We start from the raw sequence: 21,034 nt of genomic DNA on the forward strand, positions 1-21,034 counted from the left end.
GAGGGACAGTTAGTAAGTTTGCAGATGACACCAAAATTGGAGGTGTAGTGGACAGCAAAGACGATTACCTCAGATTACAACAGGACCTGGACCAGATGGGCCAATGGGCTGAGAAGTGGAAGATGGAGTTTAATTCAGATAAATGTGAGGTGCTGCATTTTGGGAAAACAAATCTTAGCAGGACTTATACACTTAATGGTAAGGTCCTAGGGAGTGTTGCTAAACAAAGAGATCTTGGAAGTGGTCATAGCTCCTTGAAAGTGGAGTCGCAGGTAGATAGGATAGTGAAGAAGGCATTTGGTATGCTTTCCTTTATTGGTCAGAGTATTGAGTACAGGAGTTGGGAGGTCATGTTACGACTGTACAGGACATTGGTTAGGCCGCTTTTGGAATATTGCATGCAATTCTGGTCTCCTTCCTATCGGAAAGATGTTGTGAAACTTGAAAGGGTTCAGAAAAGATTTACAAGGATGTTGCCAGGGTTGGAGGATTTGAGCTACAGGGAGAGGCTGGACAGGCTGGGGCTGTTTTCCCTGGAGCATCAGAGGCTGAGGGGTGACCTTATAGAGGTTTATAAAATTATGAGGGGCATGGATAGGATAAATGGACAAAGTCTTGCCCTGGGGTCGGGGAGTCCAGAACTAGAGAGAACTAGAGAAAAAAATGGGCGGCACGGTGGCACAGTGGTTAGCATTGCTGCCTCACAGCGCCAGGGACCTGGGTTCAATTCCCGCCTCAGGCGACTGTGTGGAGTTTGCACGTTCTCCCCGTGTCTGCGTGGGTTTCCTCCGGGTGCTCCGGTTTCCTCCCACAGTCCAAAGATGTGCGGGTCAGGTGAATTGGCTATGCTAAATTGCCTGTAGTGTTAGGTAAGGGGTATATGTAGGGGTATGGGTGGGTTGCGCTTCGGCTGGTCGGTGTGGACTTGTTGGGCCCAAGGGCCTGTTTCCACACTGTAAGTAATCTAAAAGAGAGCATAGGTTTAGGGTGAGAGGGGAAAGATATAAAAGAAACCTAAGGTGCAACTTTTTCACGCAGAGGGTGGTACGTGTACGGAATGTGCTGCCAGAGGATATGGTGGAGGCTGGTACAATTGCAACATTTTAGAGGCATTTGGATGGGTGTATGAATAGGAAGGGTTTGGAGGGATATGGGCCGGGTGCTGGCAGGTGGGACTAGATGGGTTGGGATATCTGATCTGCATGGACGGGTTGGACCAAAGGGTCTGTTTCCATGCTGTACATCTCTATGACATTTGAATAATTGATGTTTACTGTAAGTTTCGAAAATAATCTCTGTGCAGATTGACAACCAAGCAAATGGCAATTGAAACTTCATAATTATTTGTGCTCTTAATTAATTATAAACTTGTTTGATGTTGTTAAGGTGATGTGGGATTTCAGAAATGCATTTGGAATGCTAAATTATCAGACGCAAAATGATTTTAACCACCTTTAATTCAAAATCAGATTGATACTTATGAGAATGCTATGCTGCATCTAATGAAGTGTCAATCCAAAAGATTCCACTGGAAAATGTTCACACACCACATCTGAAACTCCCTCAGTGGCATTGCCATTAACTGGCACTCATCTATGTTTCCACGTAACCATCACTTGTTAAGCTAAGGTTGCTCAACCATATACTGCACAACCTATGACGAGCCTGAGGAGGAAAGTGATTATAGATAGGTTATTCCTACCCTCTACTGGGCTAAAAGAAACACTCCTGGAACTTCAAGCAAACTACTTCTTAGCAAAATGCATCTCTTAATAGTTTCATTTGTGACGGTGCTGCCCCTTTGAAGGTTATTTTATCCTTTTTTTTGTCAAGAGGGGCCGTAAAGGCAGAGGCACCAATATGTCTGGAAATGGCTACTTTGAACAATGGCAGGGGAGTGGCCAGTTCTCCCAGGTTATTTTCTAATTTGGTTTGTTTTAGCAGGCAGTCAGAAACTGCTGGTAGCAGAGAAGCTGTTACTGTGAAAAAAGGTTCCATGTTTCAACAAATGTTTCTTGCCTGACTCTTCTTTCTGAAATCTCTCCTGCCTGTAAAAACCTGAGTTTGAAGTTACTATTTGCAAAGGGGTGTGTTTTGGGGATGTTGTGGGTGTTGGAGCAGCTCCTTCATTAAGTTGCAATTTTGAGATATATCCAAATAGATCAGGCAGCATCTGAGGAGCAGGAAAATCTATGTTTCGGGCATAAGCCCTTCACTTTCTTCTGAGTTTCCAAATAGTCAACTTATTCTAAATTCTGTTTTCTTTTTCATGTTTTGACCCAAGTGTGTAAATAAATCCTGTTTTGCTTAAAGCTGAGTGGTTTCACCAGCTGCAACACTCCTGGAATATCCACTTTACATCCCCTTTAAAAAATGAAAGGGCTACCTTCTTAGACTGTTATGAGAGGGGTCTGTCTGGGTCTATAACATATTAAATATCAATTAGTTGGTCATTACTACATTGCTGTTCATGTACGCTTGCTTTGCTCAAATTGGCTGCCATGTTTTCTAGATCGCAACAGTGATGCTTTATTTATTGTTAATGCTCTGGGATTTTGGCACTATATAAGTCTGAGTCTTTCTTGTTACCCAGAATTTGTATGAATAAATCTGACGCTGATGTATGGTTGCAACTTAATTTTGGACAGCAGTAATTTTGCTGCAGCTTTGGTAATAGCTTTGGGACTTATGAAGCAAAAGGTTACATTTCCATAATGTGAAGAGGGAATCCCTGTCTCTCCATTAACTAAAAAGAAGGTTGCCAATGTATACAATTCTTAGAAATTTTGAGAACAAAGTCTATGATCTGGAACAGAACTATATAGTTAACTAAATGTTTTCAGCAGTCAAAGTGAATAAGAAAAAAATGTGTGATGTTTAAGAAGAAAAAACTTTGGAATGGGAAAGTATTTTGAAAAAGCAATAAATCTGCCAGATGCAAGGCACACTAAATTAAGATAAAATAATGCTTACAGTTGGAACAGGCATATCATATCCAAATGGAGAGAAACTTCGCTATTCATTTCCCATGCAATGGATTGTTCCCCGAAGGTAACCAGTAAAATTCCCATGGATACCTGTCTCCTTTGCAGTGGAACATTTGAAATGATTTTCTCCTTGTGATACACCTTTTCTTCTAGTTACAATATGGCTGGGGCATGTCTGCTGCATCAAATAAACGAAATAGTATAACTCAATACATTGATTTTATAACCTAACTGTTAGTGTTTGTCAAATATCTTTATTTTGTCTTTATTTGATTTATACTGGGTTTCAGATTTTTAAAAAAATGATCACAAAGAATTCTGGTTGTAATGTTTCCTTTTTCACCAGAACCCGATAATAGGCAATTTATAGATCTAAGAAAAGGACAGTTTGCAAGAATTGTACTGTCTGTATTCATTGATGTGATTGCCATGGCTAATGTGCATATGGTGAAATAATGAATATTTTACATTTATCTAGTGCCAGTAATGAAAAGAAAAACACATTCCAACATGGTTTACAGGCAAAAACAGGGTTGGATACCGTCTGCAGGAGAGTTAAGATCTGAGGAGTGGATTTATAGGTGAGGTAGGTTTTCAGAGACTTCTGAAAGCGGGAGAGAGAAGTAGGATTGGTGAAAACTCATACAAGAAGAAATGGCTCCCAGTTGAACTCTACATTTCAGTGAAAAATAAGTTGAGCACCAATTTCTGTGATCACATGGGGTACCCTGCTAATCAAATGGTTATTTGCAACTTTAATACCTCATTGCTTCATTTAGCAAGATCTCCAATATATAATTTATTTGAAATTTACAGCAGCCTGACTAATAATGTTTAAAGCATTATTTAGTAGATGCCACCAAAGAACAGTAAGCTTTTGTTATTTTACTTACCCTAATATGGAGCAAGGGCTCTTCTCCTTTCTCCAAAGCAGTAGTGCGGACTGCTGCTGGCCCCTATGATCCTTTTTCACTCCACTAAGACCTGTCTGTACATTGACTGTATGTCCATGGATGATGTTGAGACAGTTCCAACAAGTAAGCTGAATCAAGATGCCACTGAATCAATGGTCAAGATTTTGATTTATAGTGTGAAATTAATTTTGCAACCATATTATCAGTACAAATCATTTATTATTGTGTTCAAGTGCTTACTTGAATCAGAGATTTAAACTCACCAAAGGACCTACTACCTGCAGGTCATAAGGATAAATACATTAATGGTCACAATTCATCAAGTTATACTTGGTTCCTGTGTATGATTCACACATCAGAAGTTTTACAATCAAAACACTCAGCGAGGGATCGTGTAGAAGATCCTGCACCAACAGAGGTCTTTTAAACTGCCAAAGGAGCACTCTTACTCCTTTTTGGGCCCACTGAAGAAAATTAACATTTAACCTAAGGACCTCTTCTTCCTGCACACTACATTTCACTTAGCAAGACAGCTGTAGGAGGTCAAAATGAAATCAAAGTCCTAATGATATTATAGGATCCTGTGCTATCAGTTCACCTGAGTCAAGCAGTATCTTGTCCAGTTGAAGGCTCCTCCAGTCTCAATGGTGGCAATTTCTGATAGTCAGATTAAGTTAAGATTATCTGGAGAATCTCAGACACACATTCATTGCAAGAGATTTAATTGCTTTGTCATTTGTATAAATGATTTGGATGTGAACATAGGAGGTATGTTTGCAGATAACACTAAAATTGGAGGTGTAGTGAACAGTGAAGAAGGATACCTCTGAGTACAATGGGACTTTGATTAGATTGGTCATTGGGCTGAGGAGTGGCAGATGGAGTTTAATTTAATTAAATGTGAGATGCTGCATTTTGGAAAGGCAAATCAGGGCTGGACCTAGGTCCTGGGGACTATTGCTGAACAAAGAGACTGTGGAGTGCAGGTACATAGTTCCTGTGATGACGCTGCTCCTTTAACAAGGTTGTTCTGTCCTTGTTTTTTTTCAGAGAGGACATAATGGCAGAGTTGCCAAAATGTCTGAACTGGCTGCTTTAATAATGGCTAACAGATGCTGTCTAATTCAGCAATCAGAAAAGGCTTTCGGTTTTTTTAAAAACACTTGTACAATGAAAGGGGTGTGGCCGGTTCTTCCAGTTAGGTTTTTCCCTAGTTTTGGGTTAGTTTTCAGCTGGGGACCCAAACAAACAGTCCCGTGCTTATCCTGTCTCTCTGTGACATCTTTCTCCTAGAGGAACCTGTGTTTGAATTTACCTTTTGCTAAGGGGTGTGTTTATAGGATTTTGCAGGAAATCAGAACAGCTCTTAGTTAAGTTGTGTTTTCGTGTCGGTTGGGTTTTCAAATATTTATATTATTCTAAATTCGATTTTCTTTTGTTCATGTTTAAATAAATTCTGTTTTGTTTAAACCTGAGTAGTTTGACCAGCTGTGTCACTCCTGGAATATTCACTTTTCATCTGCTTAAAACAACTAGAAAAGTTAGGTTCAGGGCTACCTTCTTAAAATGTTTTGAGTAGGTCTGGTCTGGTCCATAACAGATTGGGGCTCTTTGCGTGATTTATTCTATACTTCCAACTTGGGATTAGGGTTGTTAGACTCAAAGGTAGCGAGTGGTAGGTGTCAGTGCCTTTTGTTTCAGGTGTTGAATTCAGTTAGTTTAAAAAGTGCTTGGTGTAATAATGGCTCTTTCAGTCACTAAGAATTTTCCAGTGGTGGAATAAGTGACTTTGGGGGTATTCCAAAAGGCGAATAAGGCAAAGCTGTTGGAATTGGTGGTTAAGCTGGAGTTGGAGTTACCTTTGTCCATTAAGAAAAGGAGAGATAATTACAGCAAAAGCTTTTCATTTAAATTTGCTGGAAATGCCATCGGAATCATTGGAGATGGTTAAAATTTGCTTGAAAATGAAGCAGCTTGAGTTAGAGGCAGAAGAAAAAGAAAGAGAAAAAAATGAAACTTTGAATTTTGATTAAAAGCAGAGGAAAGAGAAAAAGAATGAAAGGCCCTAGCAGAATAAAAAAATCCAAGGACAGAATAACCTTGTTAAAGAATCGTCAGAGTTCCTTGAAAGTGGAGTTGCAAGTAGATACGATTGTAAAGAAGGCATTGGGTATGCTTGCCTTTATTGGTCAGTGAAATGAGTATAGGAGTTGGGAGGTCATGCTACGGCTGTAGAGGACATTGGTTCGGCCACTATTGGAATACTGTGTGCAATTCTGCATTCCTTGCTGTAGGAAGAATGTTGTGAAACTTGAAAGGGTTCAGAAAAGATTTACAAGGATATTGGCTGGGTTGGAGGGTTTGAGCTATATGGAGAGGCTGAATAGGCTGGGGCCGTTTTCCCTGGAGGGTCGAAGGCTGAGGGTGACCTGAGGTGGCACGTTGGCACAGTAGTTAGCACTGCTGCTCCACAGCGCCAGAGACTTGGGTTCAGTTCCCATTTTGGGTGACTGTCTTGGTGGAGTTTGCACATTCTCCCCGTGTCTGCGTGGGTTTCCCTCGGGTGCTCCGGTTTCCTCCCACAGTCCAGAAGATGTGCAGGTTAGGTGAATTGGCCATGCTAAATTGCCCGTAGTGTTACATGTAAGGGTCTGGGTGGGCTGCCAGAGGAAGTGTGGAGATTGATATAATTACAACATTTTACAGGGCGTGATTTGGAGATGCCGGTGTTGGACTGGTGTGTACAAAGTTAAAAATCACACAATACCAGTTATAGTCCAACAGGTTTATTTGGAAGAACACTAGCTTTCAGAGCACCGCTCCTTCATCAGGTGGTTGTGGAGGACAAAATTGTAAGGCACAGAGTTTATAGCAAAAGTTTACAGTGTGATGTAACTGAAATTATACATTGAAAAATACCTTGATTGTCTGTTGAGTCTTTCATCTGTTAACATACCATGATAGTTTCACTTCTTTCATGTGTAAATCACAGAACATTTTTTAAAAAGTTGCGTTCTCAGGTTAACTGTAACAATTGATGTTAGCTAGATAATGTGTTGAAGGTGTTAGCCCCCTGTGCTCTCTGTCTGTGCCATAATGTTTAGACTGATTCTAATCTTAAAAAGTGAGCTAACAGAGTTTTACATGAATTCATGCAGTTTTTGAGCAAAGTAAATGTAACTCTACAAGTACAAATTCACCCCACAAACATATGTATATGTGTGCATGTGGGTCTTTGTGTGCATGTCTGTCTATCTGTCTGGGTTGGGGGTTGTGAGTGTGAGAGAGTGTATATGTATATGTATGTGTATGTGAGTGTAGAGTGTCTTAAGTCTGTTAGGGTGTGCATGTGTGAGTGTGGGAATGTGTGTGTGTCTGGGGTGGGGGGTTGAGTATCTGTGAGAGAGTGTGTATATGTATATGCGTGAGTGTTGAGTGGTCTAAGTCTCTGAAAGGATGCATGTTTGAGTGTGGGAGTGTGTGTCTGTGTCTCTATGAGTGTATAGGAGTGTCTGAGTGTGCATTGTGCAATGGTGGTCACCTGTAGCATCACATGAACCCAAGGTCCCAATTGAGGCCCTCCCTATGGGTATGGAACTTAGCTATCAGCCCCTGCTTGGCCACTTTTCGCTGCTGCCTGTCCCGAAGCCCAAGGTTGAATGTCCTGGACCGCTGAAGTGTTCCCCAACTGGGAGGGAACACTCCTGTCTGTTAATTGTTGTGCACTGCCCATTCATCCATTGCTGTAGCCTTTGCTCGGTTTCGTCAATGTATCATGCCTCAGGACATTCTTGCCTGCAACGTATAAGATAGACAACATTGACTGAGTCACATGAGTATCTGCCACATACATGGTGGGAGATGTCCCCATTTGTAATGTGGTATCCACGTCCACACTCTGACACGTCTTGCAGTACCTACCGTGACAAGGTTGTATGGAGTTGTCCTGAAAACCGGGCAGCTTGCTACGAACAGTGATCTGTTTGAGGTTTGGCAGTTGTTTAAAGGCAGCAGTAGAGGTGTGGGGAAGGTCTTGGTGAGGTGCTCATCTTCATTCACAATGTGTTGCAGGTCACGAAGAACATGGCGTAGGTTTTCAGCTCCTGGGAAATACTGAACAATGAAGGGTACCCTGTCGGTTGCAGCACTTGTCTGTCTCATTTAAAGGGCATCGGGATGGGCATATGAATAGGAATGATTTAGAGGAACATAGGTAAAATGGGACTCGATTAATTCAAGATATCTGGTTGGTATGGACAAGTTGGACAAAAGAGTCTGATTGTGTGCTGTATATATCTATGAATTCAATCATGGAATTTCTTTTAGAGGGTTCAATCTCCAAAGAGATGCCTTTGCATCCTTGTTTTATAAATTATTGAAAAAAAAAGTAGATCCCAATTTAAACAAAGATCATTCTGATTGATACTCCCCAAATTTCAGAACCTATGAACATATATTAAACGAGGTATAAGACCCATAGAGACTCAGTTGTCACGTAGTTTTACTAGTTCCAATGCAGAGGCCTCACTTGCTATTGTGACCTAAGTACTGACCAAGATATTCTATGCCTACACAATATGAACACTATGCAGATTTGTACACTCTTAATATATTGTTATGCTACCTTGTTTGATAAATGATTTAAAAGATTTAACTCACAAATACAATCAGAGTCCTCAAATGTTTTATTAACAAATAAACAAGGTAGTTTCCTTCTTAATTTGTTTATTTTTCTATCTGAAATTCCATGGGAAGTACTACTGTGATTTAATTTCTAAATTATGATAATGTCAGCTGCATTTGTAATGTAGATTTTTACTGCAGTCTACACAACTATTGACTGTGGCATCTGACATTTAATTAGATTAGATTAGATTAGATTAGATTTACAGTGTGGAAACAGGCCCTTCGGCCCAACAAGTCCACACCGACCCGCCGAAGCGCAACCCACCCATACCCCTACATTTACCCCTTACCTAACACTACGGGCAATTTAGCATGGCCAATTCACCTGACCCGCACATCTTTGGACTGTGGGAGGAAACCGGAGTACCCGGAGGAAACCCACGCAGACACGGGGAGAACGTGCATTTGATGTTGACTCAGTGACCTTACTGCCAGATTTTACAAGTCTCAAGAAGATGCTGATCAAGCTTAACAAAATAAGTAAAAACAGGAATTAACATATCAGGAATTCTTCGAACTTTGAAGAGTATGCATAATTATTTGATCATGGGCTCAACATGTGAGTAACAGAAAAGATGAACATCAAACAACAACAGCTGAGAAAACTGAATGCTGTGCTCTCCTGCCTCACTGGAAGGCCCTAATTCCCACTGAGGCCGAGTTTCATGGCTGCTGACATCCACAACCACCTGGTGAAGGAGTATTGCTCTGAAATCTAGTGTGCTTCCAATTAAACCTGTTGGAATATAACTAATGTGTGATTTTTAACTTTGCACACCCCAGTCCAACGCTGGCATCTCCAAATCATGACATCCCTTTAGCAATTGCTCAGCTTTATCTGCTTATTTGCTTTGACTTTATCAGTATTCTTTATCTGAAGCCTAGATGTACTTTTGTTCAACCATGGGAAGTCTGACATCAAAATCCAGTCACCACACACAATTTACTGATCTAGATCACTCAGATAGTGATTAAGAACAGGAGACCAAGTAGTGCTTTCTCTCATTCCAAAGATCAATGTGGTTTGTTTGGGAATGTTCACTGCTATACTGCTGAGACAGCGTATTGATCAGTATCGAACCTTCCTGGTTTATGTATATCTCAATACTAAACAATATGCCATACTCCTTACTAAGCCAGTACAGCTTGACATATTTCTGAATAAGAATGAAGTCATACATAAACTGATACCATTAAAGCGCCCAGCATCGAATGGTGATGCAAAAAGTGTACAAATTGTGCAGAGATCTTTGCAGGAGTATTTGCTAGCTGACAAGTTATGCAGTAATGGTCTGTTTCTATGCTGTGTGACTCGAATTCCCATGTGTCTCTTTGATACAAGCTGAATTTTCTGTTCTTGTACAGAATGATGCCATAGTCTCCAACAGATTGCTTAACTTTCAAAATATTGTTTGAACCTGTTCCCAGGACAAGATTTAATTTGCTAAGACCTGACATCAATAGCAAAGTGAGACAAAAGCAAGACAAGGTGAAGATGAGTTATGATATACCAACATAAAATGTAGGAAATTTAATGCTAGTCCAAAGGTCAGGGTGAAAATCACTGAAATGATATGGGGAAGTATGTGTTTGGCTTTGTTGTAAAGAGATCATTTACATATTCATGAAGATTGGAGCCAGACTCCATTCATATTATGCAGATAATTTGCTTTAAAACTGAAATCTTAACAAGATACTCCTGCTAGCTCTCAAAGTGAAAATCAAAAAGAAACTCAAAATTTGCTGACATATGGTAAAATGCCACCATTCAATGTACACATTTACACCCAAAAGACCACAGATGAGTTAGCATTGTGGTGGCAGTGGCTGGAAAGGTACACTAAGTATTACACGGATAAGCAAATTTTCAAATGGCAGCTTCATGAGTGTGAGGACTTTACTGTATTGCACAGTTCATCATTAGAGAAAAGTAAATCATGGTTTTGTTTTAAACAGGTTGGCATGGTGACTCAGTGCTTAGCCAGGGACCCTGGTTCGATTCCAGCCTCAGGTCTCTGTGAAGTTTGCACATTCTCCCTGAGTCTGCGTGAGTTTCCTCTGGCTACTCCAGTCTCCTCTCACAGTCTAAAGATGTACAGGCTAGGTGGAGTAGCCTTGGGTCCAGGGATAAGGTAGGGAGGGGGTCAGTCTGGGCGGGATGCTCTTCAGAAAGTCAGTCTGGACTAAATGGGCTGATTGGCCAGCTTTCACACTGTAGGGATGATTTGGAGATGCCAGTGTTGGACTGGGGTGTACAAAGTTAAAAATCACACAACACCAGGTTATAGTCCAATAGGTTTAATTGGAAGCACACTAGCTTTCGGAGCGCCGCTCCTTCATCACAACTACCTGTGTGTGATTTTTAACTTTGTACACTGTAGGGATTCTGTGAAGACGAATCAATAACCATCACAGTCTCAATCATTAGAAGTCAAAATTCAGATTAAGAGAGCAGAATCGAGTTGATGAAAATGGAAAGACACTCCCAGGAAGAAAAAGAAAGAAGCCAACAAGGTAATTCAAAGGAAAAACAGAAATTTCTCGGGACATGTAACAGCTCAAACAGCATCTGTGGAGAGAAAGTAGAGTTAACATTTCAGGTGATCTTTCTTCAAAACACAAAGTATGCAGGAAGGAAATATAAATTGTTCCTGTTAATACTTTTTATGAATAGATGATATTTTTGTTAATGACATGGTGATAGAGTTTTTTTTTACATTTGATTACTATGGAAATATGGTCCTATCTGTTTAGGTTGATTTAGTCATATTTTAATCTGAGAATTTACATTCATATAAATTTTACATTTTCATGTATAAATTGTTTCCTTTAAATTGTTACCACATTCTTAATATGTGGTAAGAACTAACCTCTGTTCCACTGAACAGATGTAAATAAAGATAATTCAGTCATGCCTGCCTGCTGTGAATTTAGTGGTGAGTTTCTTTTATGCAATGCACAACGATTGGTTATCATTATAAATTCAGAAAGGCAAACATGAATATTGTATATCAATATGATTATGCAGCGATATCAAAACATTTTAACTTAAACTGGAAAGCTACAGACACCTGAATGAGAAAAGTAAGTTAATGATTTGAGGAAGAAACTTTGCCAGTCCTGATAAAGGCACAGTGGTTAGCACTGCTGCCTCACAGCGCCTGAGACCCGGGTTCAATTCCCGACTTAGGCGACTGACTGTGTGGAGTTTGCACGTTCTCCCCGTGTCTGCGTGGGTTTCCTCCGGGTGCTCCGGTTTCCTCCCACAGTCCAAAAATGTGCGGGTCAGGTGAATTGGCCATGCTAAATTGCCCGTAGTGTTAGGTGAAGGGGTAAATGTAGGGGTATGGGTGGGTTGCGCTTCGGCGGGTCAGTGTGGACTTGTTGGGCCGAAGGGCCTGTTTCCACGCTGTAAGTAATCTAATCTAATCTTAAAAAAAAGGTAATCACTGAAAATAAAACAAAGAACCGCGGCCACTAGAGATCTGAAATAAAAGCATAAAATTCTCAGAGAAACTCAACAGGTCTGGCATCATCTGTGGGAAGAATGCAAAGTTAATTATTTGAGTCCGGTGACATCTTATCACTGCGTTGACATCAAAATATTCTTGAGCCTATAAACCAAAATATCTACTCAATGCATTGAAGTAAATAGGCAACTTTGCAAATGACTTTCTGCCGTTTGATACTGTAATGTGCAGCATATTGCTGAATTGTTGGAACACTCGCATTCTCGAGAATTTTATGTTTTAAAAGTAGTGTCATTGAAATTTATTAGAGTTTATTAATGCGAACAAAACTTGTATTTTAACAATCTTTTGGGGAAAAAATGGAGCTTTGACTTTATTAATACTATTTAAGACTAAAAGTCAAACTACTGTTATAACTCCTGGCCTCTTTGTTTATAATTAAACTTTTAACCTTAATAGTTGGCTGTTAATGCTAGACTTATTTAGATTTGCTGTATATTACATGAAGCTCCAGCACAATCAGTACTGACACAGAGCCAATATATTTGTGATTGTTAGGAACTCTTTGTCCTTGCTTGTTCATTTCATTTGTTCCTTATAGTTGCGTATAAATTTGGCAAGTACACAAAACAGTTTCCTTCTTTTGATGCTGATGCATTTCTAATTTTTTTTTGTGCTTATGCCTCATTAGATTTTCCCAGCACTTAGCATGATTCATCAGGAAGCTGCAGTATGTTTGTATTAGAAAACTATTTCCTAAAGGGTTTTTGATGGCACAGGCATTTAAAGTATAGTGTCTACTTGGACCTTTACACATTGAGTTCTTGCTCTTCTCTGAAAATTTCTATTGTTCCAAACACTGCTGCAGCTGCATCTTTTCAATCCTGAAAGTAGTTTAATTCAGGATATCCTCTGACATGTAACTAATTCTCTGGCACTTGTTTCTCATAGGGATATGTCGATCCATTGGCGTGAGCAATTTCCTCATTTCTCATTTAGAGCAGCTGAAGGAAGATTGTGACATCATCCCACATGTCAATCAGGTGAGAGGCTGCAGCATTTTGAATATTTGTAATGCAGGAAAACATGCAAGGGTTTAATGAGAGAAAGCTTGTCAGGTTCCCTCCTACCACAGACCACTTAAATTCTACCTTATTACTGTATATTGCCAATTTAATCCATGGACAAAACTTCTATGTAAACACTCCCTGATCCTCAAGCAAACTTCAGAGGTTGTACACGGTTGTAGATTTAGAAGGTGCTGATAAAAGAGCTTTGGTGGATTGCTGCAGTACAACTTGCAGATGATAGAGACTGTCACAACTTATACACTGATAGGGGGTGAAGAATGTTGAAGATAATGATGTTATGCCAGTCAAGAATTCTGTTTGTCCTGGATGGTGTCATGCTTCTTGAGTGTTGTTGGAGTTACTGAAGCCCTTTGAATTGCAAGTTTTCATAGAATCATATAATTTTACAGTACAGAAAGGGGCCAATCAGCCCATCATGTCTGTATTTTATTATTTGAATTTACTTACACCAGCTGCCATGATAGGATTTGAAACCATGTCCTCAAAGAATAAATTTGAGTCTCTGAATTACTAGACTATTGACATTAATACTATGCTACTAACCGCATTCCCCCCCCCACCCCACCCCCACAAACCAATGAATCCCACTAATGTCTCTAATATCCCCAGAAGAACCATTTGGAAAAATAAGGTGGGAAATGCCAATGCAAATTATGTCTTCCTGCTGATGAAGTATTCTCAGCATGGCGTTGATAAAACAAACACCATCTAATGCCAAAATAACAATCAAATACAAAACCGCATGAAAGTATAGTAGGTCAATGCATCAGCACCTCCTGGGTCATGTAATTGTTCAAGTCAAATATCTAGGTCAGTGCTTCTGAAACTTTTTCTCCATTTTGACTCTGCTTTGAAGATTTAGAAATGCTATTAATCTGAAGTGACAGCTTCCCAGAAGCAGTAATGCAGCTGCAATTACTCAGTCAGATCTCCACAGTGGCCACTGCAGCCCCATATTTCACAATCATCAACTTGTTCGATTAATAATGAACTTCCACTCAGCAAAGGGACACTGCAGAACCAAAAGTACAAGAGAAGAAAGATCAACATCTTAGCCCTAAGGCATTCTAACTGAAGAGAAAATGTCTTTTGGCAAAAGCTGTTCAAAGTCATTCTGGAGAGTCTGTACGCACAACTCAATTCCAGAACAGTGGAATCAAATTAAGTCAGCTGTACCAAACAGCTCTGACCTGATCATTGTTGTCACCAGGACTGGTTCAACAAAATTAATGTGGAAGTATGTGATATCCTGGAGGGAAAATGGGCAACATTCATTGCCTGTCAGAAAACCCAAAGAAGGCAGAATTCTCACAGCATAAAGTTGATGCCCAAAGACAAATTCAGAGCTTAAAAATAAGTGGTAGGAAGAGAAAGCTTGAGACGTCAAACAGTACATTGACTGCCACAACATGCAAAGCTTTTTTGGAGCTACTGAGTTGATGCGTAGACCAGGGTGAAATAAACAAAACCCTTTTGCCCACAGGATGGTGTCTCTCTTCTTAAGGATGATTATGCCATCTTTCAGTACTGGAATGAGCTCTCCAAAAATTCATCCACTGTGAATACACAGTGTTAGCTGATACTCTTAGGCTATCCTCTAGAACGCTATTGTACAATCCATAGATGGCCCACCATCTATAGGAGAACTGCAGCAAGCAATCAAGCGGATGAAAATTAACAAAGCCTGCAGCCCAATGGTATGCCAGCTGAAGGCTTCAAATCAACGCTGCAAGCACTCATCCTGCATATTTGGGAGGAAAAATAAACTAATTTCATGAATGCAACGGTTATAACTAACTTCAAGAAGGGAGATAAATTATCCTGTAGAAACTATCAAAATATTTCCCTATTATCCATAGCAGAGAAAATCCTGATGTGCATTCTCCTGGTCACCTACTTCCTGTGGCTAAGGAAATCCTGTCAGCGTCATTGTATGGTTTTAGACCTTTCAGATGAATCAATTACATACTCTTTGCTGACAGGCAATTCCAAGAACAATGTCAAGAACAACACCAGGAACTCTCCATTGTAGTTATTATCTGATCTAAGCATTGACTTGGTAAATCAGGACGGTCTGTGGGTTGTTCTTCAGAAATCTGCATGTCCAAGAAAATCCATCACAATCCTGCAATTAGTTCATGAGGATGTGACTACAGTTGTTTTGAGTGGGAGACACCTTCAAAATCTGGACTGGTGTTAAGGAAGACTGTTTGGTTGCCCTCATATTATTTACAGTTTACCTAACAGTATTTATTCACCTCATCAAAGATAAACTATCTTCTGGTGTGAATATTAAATATCATCTGATTAAAACTACTTTAACCTGAGTCATCTTCATGCCAAACTAAACACTACCAAAGACATACATGACCTGCAGTATTTAGCTGTGTCAGTGTTCATTTTGTGCTGAATTTCAAATCATCCTCTTTCTTTTAAATTCTGCACACAAGAAACTTGGCCTATCCTTGAATATTTCCAAAACAAAACTCTCATATCAACCCAGATCTAGTCAGTTAAATACTCCAGCTGCCATATGTTCAAGGGGAGACGATGCAATATAGTGATTATTTTCCATGTCTTGGAAGCCACCTTGCTCAAAAGGCGACCATTGATGAGGAGATCTGAAACTGGATCAGGCAATGTCAGCTCAGCTTTCTACAAACTATGGCAGTAAGACTTTGACAAGAACTTTTAAAGATCTCTGCAAGTCAGCAAAAGCTAGATTCTGCATACTGAACTTTTAAATGGCCAGTGATCTCGGTCGGGACAAAGAGAAAATACAACAAAGACACCATGAAGCTTCCTTGAAGCACAGCAGCATTCATTTTAATGACTGGGAGGAGCTTGCTCCCAATCATTAAACATTGCGACAACTTTTACATCAATCTTCATTGCACTTTGCATTATAACATCTTAATGGTAAAAGAAAAGAAGTACTTCCAAATCCCTGTTCCACGTGTTCTAAAAGCTGCAGTTCGGTTGTGCTCAGTTATATGAAGATCCGCAGCAGAAACTTACTGATAATGAACACCCTGCATTACGTTTATGCTTTCAAAATAAATCTCAAAATATTTTTACCCTCAATCTACTGGGTTGCAGATCCTCAAGCAAACTAAATTTTATTGTTTCTGAGAAAAACCACATGCTTATCATGCCAATCTGTTCCCTGCTTATGAATTTAGAAGAATTACAAATTCCTAGAAATAACAGCATTATCTTGCAGTCCCTAAAGATCACCCTTTAGTAAGAGAATGCAGTGTCAGTAGGGGTAACTGTGATGTTTAGGATTTGTGCCATTCAGTCAAAATCACCCAAAAGATCTCTCTACTCAAATTATCCATCTTATTCTGCCTGAAACACACCAAGCTGTATTGGGTCACGTAGAATGGGCTTGTGATGGACAGGGAGTTCAGGCAGTTCCAAGTAAGAAATATAGTTTTACTACCTCATTATTTATGATGCCCGGTTAGTCATGTTAAATTTGGTTACTGAAAGCTGTCAGAGAAGCTTTGTTTTCTCTATCTCCTTACTGAAAATTTTTAAAATCTATTTTGTAGCAGTAAAAATTGTTACTTGGTACATTAAAAAAATCACTTCAAGGACAGATGGTCACAATTATCTAGTCAATCAAGTTATTTGGCAAGTCTGTTTAATACACTGAAAGACTGAAGCGTCTGGGCTTGTATACCCTTGAGTTTAGAAGACTGAGAGGGGATATGATTGAGATATATAAGATTATGAAAGGATTGGACACTCTGGCAGCAGGAAACATGTTTCCGCTGATGGGTGAGTGCCGAACCAGATGACACAGCTTAAAAATATGGGGTAGACCATTTAGGACAGAGATGAGGAGAAACTTCTTCACCCAGAGAGTGGTGGCTGTGTGGAATGCTCTGCTCCAGAGGGCAGTGGAGGCCCAGTCTCTGGATTCATTTAAGAAAGAGTTGGAAAGAGCTCTCAAAGATAGTGGAATCAAGGGTTATGGAGATAAGGCAGGAAGCGGATACTGATTAGGAATGATCAGCCATGATCATATTGAATGGCGGTGCATGCTCGAAGGGCTGAATGGCCTACTCCTGCACCTATTGTCTATTGTCTGTTGTCTAATATAGTTAACCTAGATGCCAAAGACAAAGCTGGAGAAGCTTGATTGTTTAAAGTCTGGTTGAAGATTTGAAGATTTTGTAAACTACGTTTGTAAACTACAAGGTATTCGCCAAAAACAGAACTTTATCACCAGATGCCTAAGAGATAGACCACGGAACGAGGACATGCCACAACCAAAAGGACTAGCCACACTACCATACGTCAGGAGCGTCTCAGAACTGACAGCCAGACTACTGCGACCCTTAGGACTCATAATAGCACACAAGCCAACTTCCACACTCAGACAACAACTCACTAGAACAAAGGACCCAATAGCCAGCACGAGCCAAACCAACGTAGTTTACAAAATACCATGCAAGGACTGCACAAAACACTATATAGGACAAACAGGAAGACAGCTAACAATCCGCATTCATGAACATCAGCTAGCCACAAAACGACACGACCAGCTATCCCTAGTAGCCATACACTCAGACAACCAGGAACATGAATTTGACTGGGAAAACACTACCATCATAGGACAAGCCAGACAGAGAACAGCCAGGGAATTCCTAGAGGCATGGCATTCATCCACAAACTCCATTAACAGACACATAGACCTGGACCCCATATACAAACCACTACAGCTGAAACGAACACCCGGAAACAGCAAGAACATCCATCAACAGACACATCGACCTGGACCCCACATACAAACTACTACAGCTGAAACTGACACCCGGAAGCGGCAAGAACAAACCACTATAAATACCGGAAGAAACAGCAAAGCAGCGCTTCACAGGAGGCTCCAATAGCACTGATGATGTTCCCTAGCCAGGGAACGAAACGTTTGCAGCAAAAACTTCCAGCTCAGCGAACAGAACCACAACAAGCTTGATTGTCAGATCAGGTAACCCTCGAGGCTCCCACAAGGTGGTTTTGACCTGAGAAACATCAAAAACTCGCGGCTAGTTTCCAAGGAACAAGTATCCATGGGTATCCAATTTTGAGGATTTACATTTTTTGCCAGTTCCTCTGAGCCAAACACCATGTTAGTAAATGAAATCTCACGTAGTCATTATGCCAAGTTTTAGTGGTTAGTGAAGTGTCACAGTTCATTTTTACCTGAGGAGGCACATTGTGAAAAGTTTGTAAACGAATTAAATCTGCTACGCTAATTTCAAAGACTGTCTACCTTGTTTTTTTCTGATAAGTGTCAGCCATGCTTCATTTGTTTTAAAGATATTACTGTTGATGAATTTTTATAGAACTTCACTCTTAAAATGCACTCAATTATTCATTTCTTTAAATCAATATTCCTCATATCACTAGTGGCTCCCCAGTGGTTTAGCTTACAGTAAGTCAGATAAAACACTTTTACAATGACTAGAGAGTTAAATCATACAATGCAATATAAATTTACTTTGTGCATAAGCAGGCCAATATCCATCAGACCACAAGATCCACTTGTCAAAAGGAGATCTATGAGGTGAATTGTTGGTCAGAATAATTTGCAAAGAATCAGACTCTTACTTTTACTTGGCACAAAATGACTGTCTTTCATTCCCAACTCAATCAAATTCCTTTTAAAAGGACAATTATTTCAGAAAGATCACCGTTCCCGAAACGTAAACTCTAATTTCTCTTCACAGATGTTGACAGACCTGCTGAGCTTTTCCAGTTATTTCTGGTTTTGTTTCTGATTTAGAGCAACAGCATTTTTTTCGGGTTTTGATTGTTTTTGGAATATTTTGACAGAATTGTGAAATCTGTGATTTTCATCCATCTTTAGAGATAACTGTAATTTGATGAAGTTCAATGGTCACCCTGCCTCAGGGAACTTTTACTGAACTTTTCCTCAGGTGGTTAACTGAGTTTGGTAGGGCCATTGGTAACAAGGTCTATGGGACAATACTCTGATGGGTTCTATTTTGATTCCCTGCTTTGTTTTAATTTGGTTCATTCTGTCTTATTACTACATGTTATACAGTATAGAATTTCACAGAACTCCAGAAGATTATTTGACACATTATGCTGTCTGAAATATCTAACCTCTGAGCCCCATTTCCTGCCTTTTTCCCCATAGTCATTTAAAACATTTTTAAACAAATGCTTATTCAGCTCCCTTATGAAGCCTAATAATGATTCATGTTGTGTCTGTTTTTCCTCAACATTCCATGACATACTACTTTTCCATGTAAAAAATCATTTTGTACTATTTTGCGAAGAGCATAATTAAAAAGAATATTTTTTATGTCATTTTAATTTTAATATCATTTAACAGCTAATAATTGCCTTCTTAACAATTTGAACCAATTTTTAATACTTAACCATTAAATTCAAGGGGGTTTCCTGCTCTCCTTCAATCCCACCTTTGGGAAAGTAAGCAGCACCGGGGATTATGACAGGATTGCCAAATCAATTTTGTGACTTCTCTTCCCATACTCTTCTTCATACTTACTTCCAGCTGGCTGGGAATACTCCACAATGTGATCTTTTTCTTTTTTAAAAAGAAGTTTAATTATAAAAGAAACACCTTGTTATTAACTAAACTAATCTTAATTGACAGCTGCACAGAGTAGGAAATTTGATTTTGCACCAGAAGCTACACAAACCAGCAGTGACTTTGAAACACATGCCTAAATACAGAAGCTCAAGGCTGCTTCCAAATCAGGCCTACGCTTCATTTCTGTAAAATCACAAATTCTGGAAGATTGAACTTTAAGCAAGTCCTTTTAAATCTTTGGAAGGACAGAAGCAATCAAAACTAGTATTGTGTGTCAGTTCAGACCAGAAGCAGCATCCAGTATTACTGTGGATTCCATAACCCACTGACTTGCTCCTACCGGTTCCATATAGAATTCCATTTATAAAAAACTGAAACTTAATAACATAAAGCAAGCACTTTAAGGACTGGCAGGTAAGCCAGAGAACATAACTGAAATTTCGAGTATGGCGCATGCTCTAATTAATTTCTACTCCATCTAGCTACAAGGTATTAAAGCAAGGTCCTAACACCTGATTACTCTGTTGCTGTATGCTAATTTGTATTAAATTCCATTCAGCAACATCTGCATGCTGGCTGACCAACACTACTCCTATTCTGACAACACCTCAACTTTAAAGTTTTCATCCCTGTAGTATCCTCCAGCCTTCCATCCCATCATCATCTCTGTGCTCTATCAACACATAGCTTTGTGAATCCTTGATCTTAATCACTCCACCACTGAATGATATGCCTTTAGCTATCTATGACACAAATTCTTGAAGTCCATTCATAATAAACCTCTCTGCCTCTTCCTTGTGCTTTAAGATGCTGCATTGAACCCATCTCTTTGACCAATCTTTTTGTTGTCTGTCCTAATATTTTCTTATGAGAGTTGTCGTCACATTTTGTGCAGCAATATCCCTACAATTGTGGATGTTTTGACTGTAATAATGGCACAATGTAAATATAAGTTATTGTTGAGTTGTCATTGTTAACAGGAGAGTATAATAACTGTAGCCTGATTTGCATAAATAAGATCATTATATATTGTAAACATAGGACATGGTAAAATGAAAATAAGAACAGAATGAGTGACTTTAAATTAGGGAAAGCATCTCATCAGTGCATCCTAGTCCAGGAGTATTTTATGACCTCGATCTGCATTGAATTTAAATTAAAACAGCAAGTGCTTAGAAATTCAGCAGCATCTCTGGGGGGAAGAAACAGAGTTAATGCTTTGAGCCCAATATGACTGTCTTCAGAACTAGTGTTTTTTTATGATGCTGACATAGGGAAAGAAAGCTTTGAATCT

General features: G+C 39.6%; 1 protein-coding gene across 1 annotated transcript in view; it reads left to right on the forward strand.

Moving 5' to 3' along the window:
- Positions 1 to 21,034, forward strand: part of zgc:110366 (uncharacterized protein LOC550476 homolog) — a 117,412-nt gene that overhangs the window by 64,830 nt on the left and 31,548 nt on the right. The window contains exon 4 of the mRNA XM_060830240.1: positions 13,009 to 13,100. Within this exon, the coding sequence (XP_060686223.1) occupies positions 13,009 to 13,100 (92 nt within the window). The remainder of the gene's footprint in view (positions 1 to 13,008; positions 13,101 to 21,034) is intronic.

This window comes from Hemiscyllium ocellatum, chromosome 9 (assembly GCF_020745735.1).
Source record: "Hemiscyllium ocellatum isolate sHemOce1 chromosome 9, sHemOce1.pat.X.cur, whole genome shotgun sequence".
Taxonomy (NCBI): Eukaryota; Metazoa; Chordata; class Chondrichthyes; order Orectolobiformes; family Hemiscylliidae; genus Hemiscyllium; species Hemiscyllium ocellatum.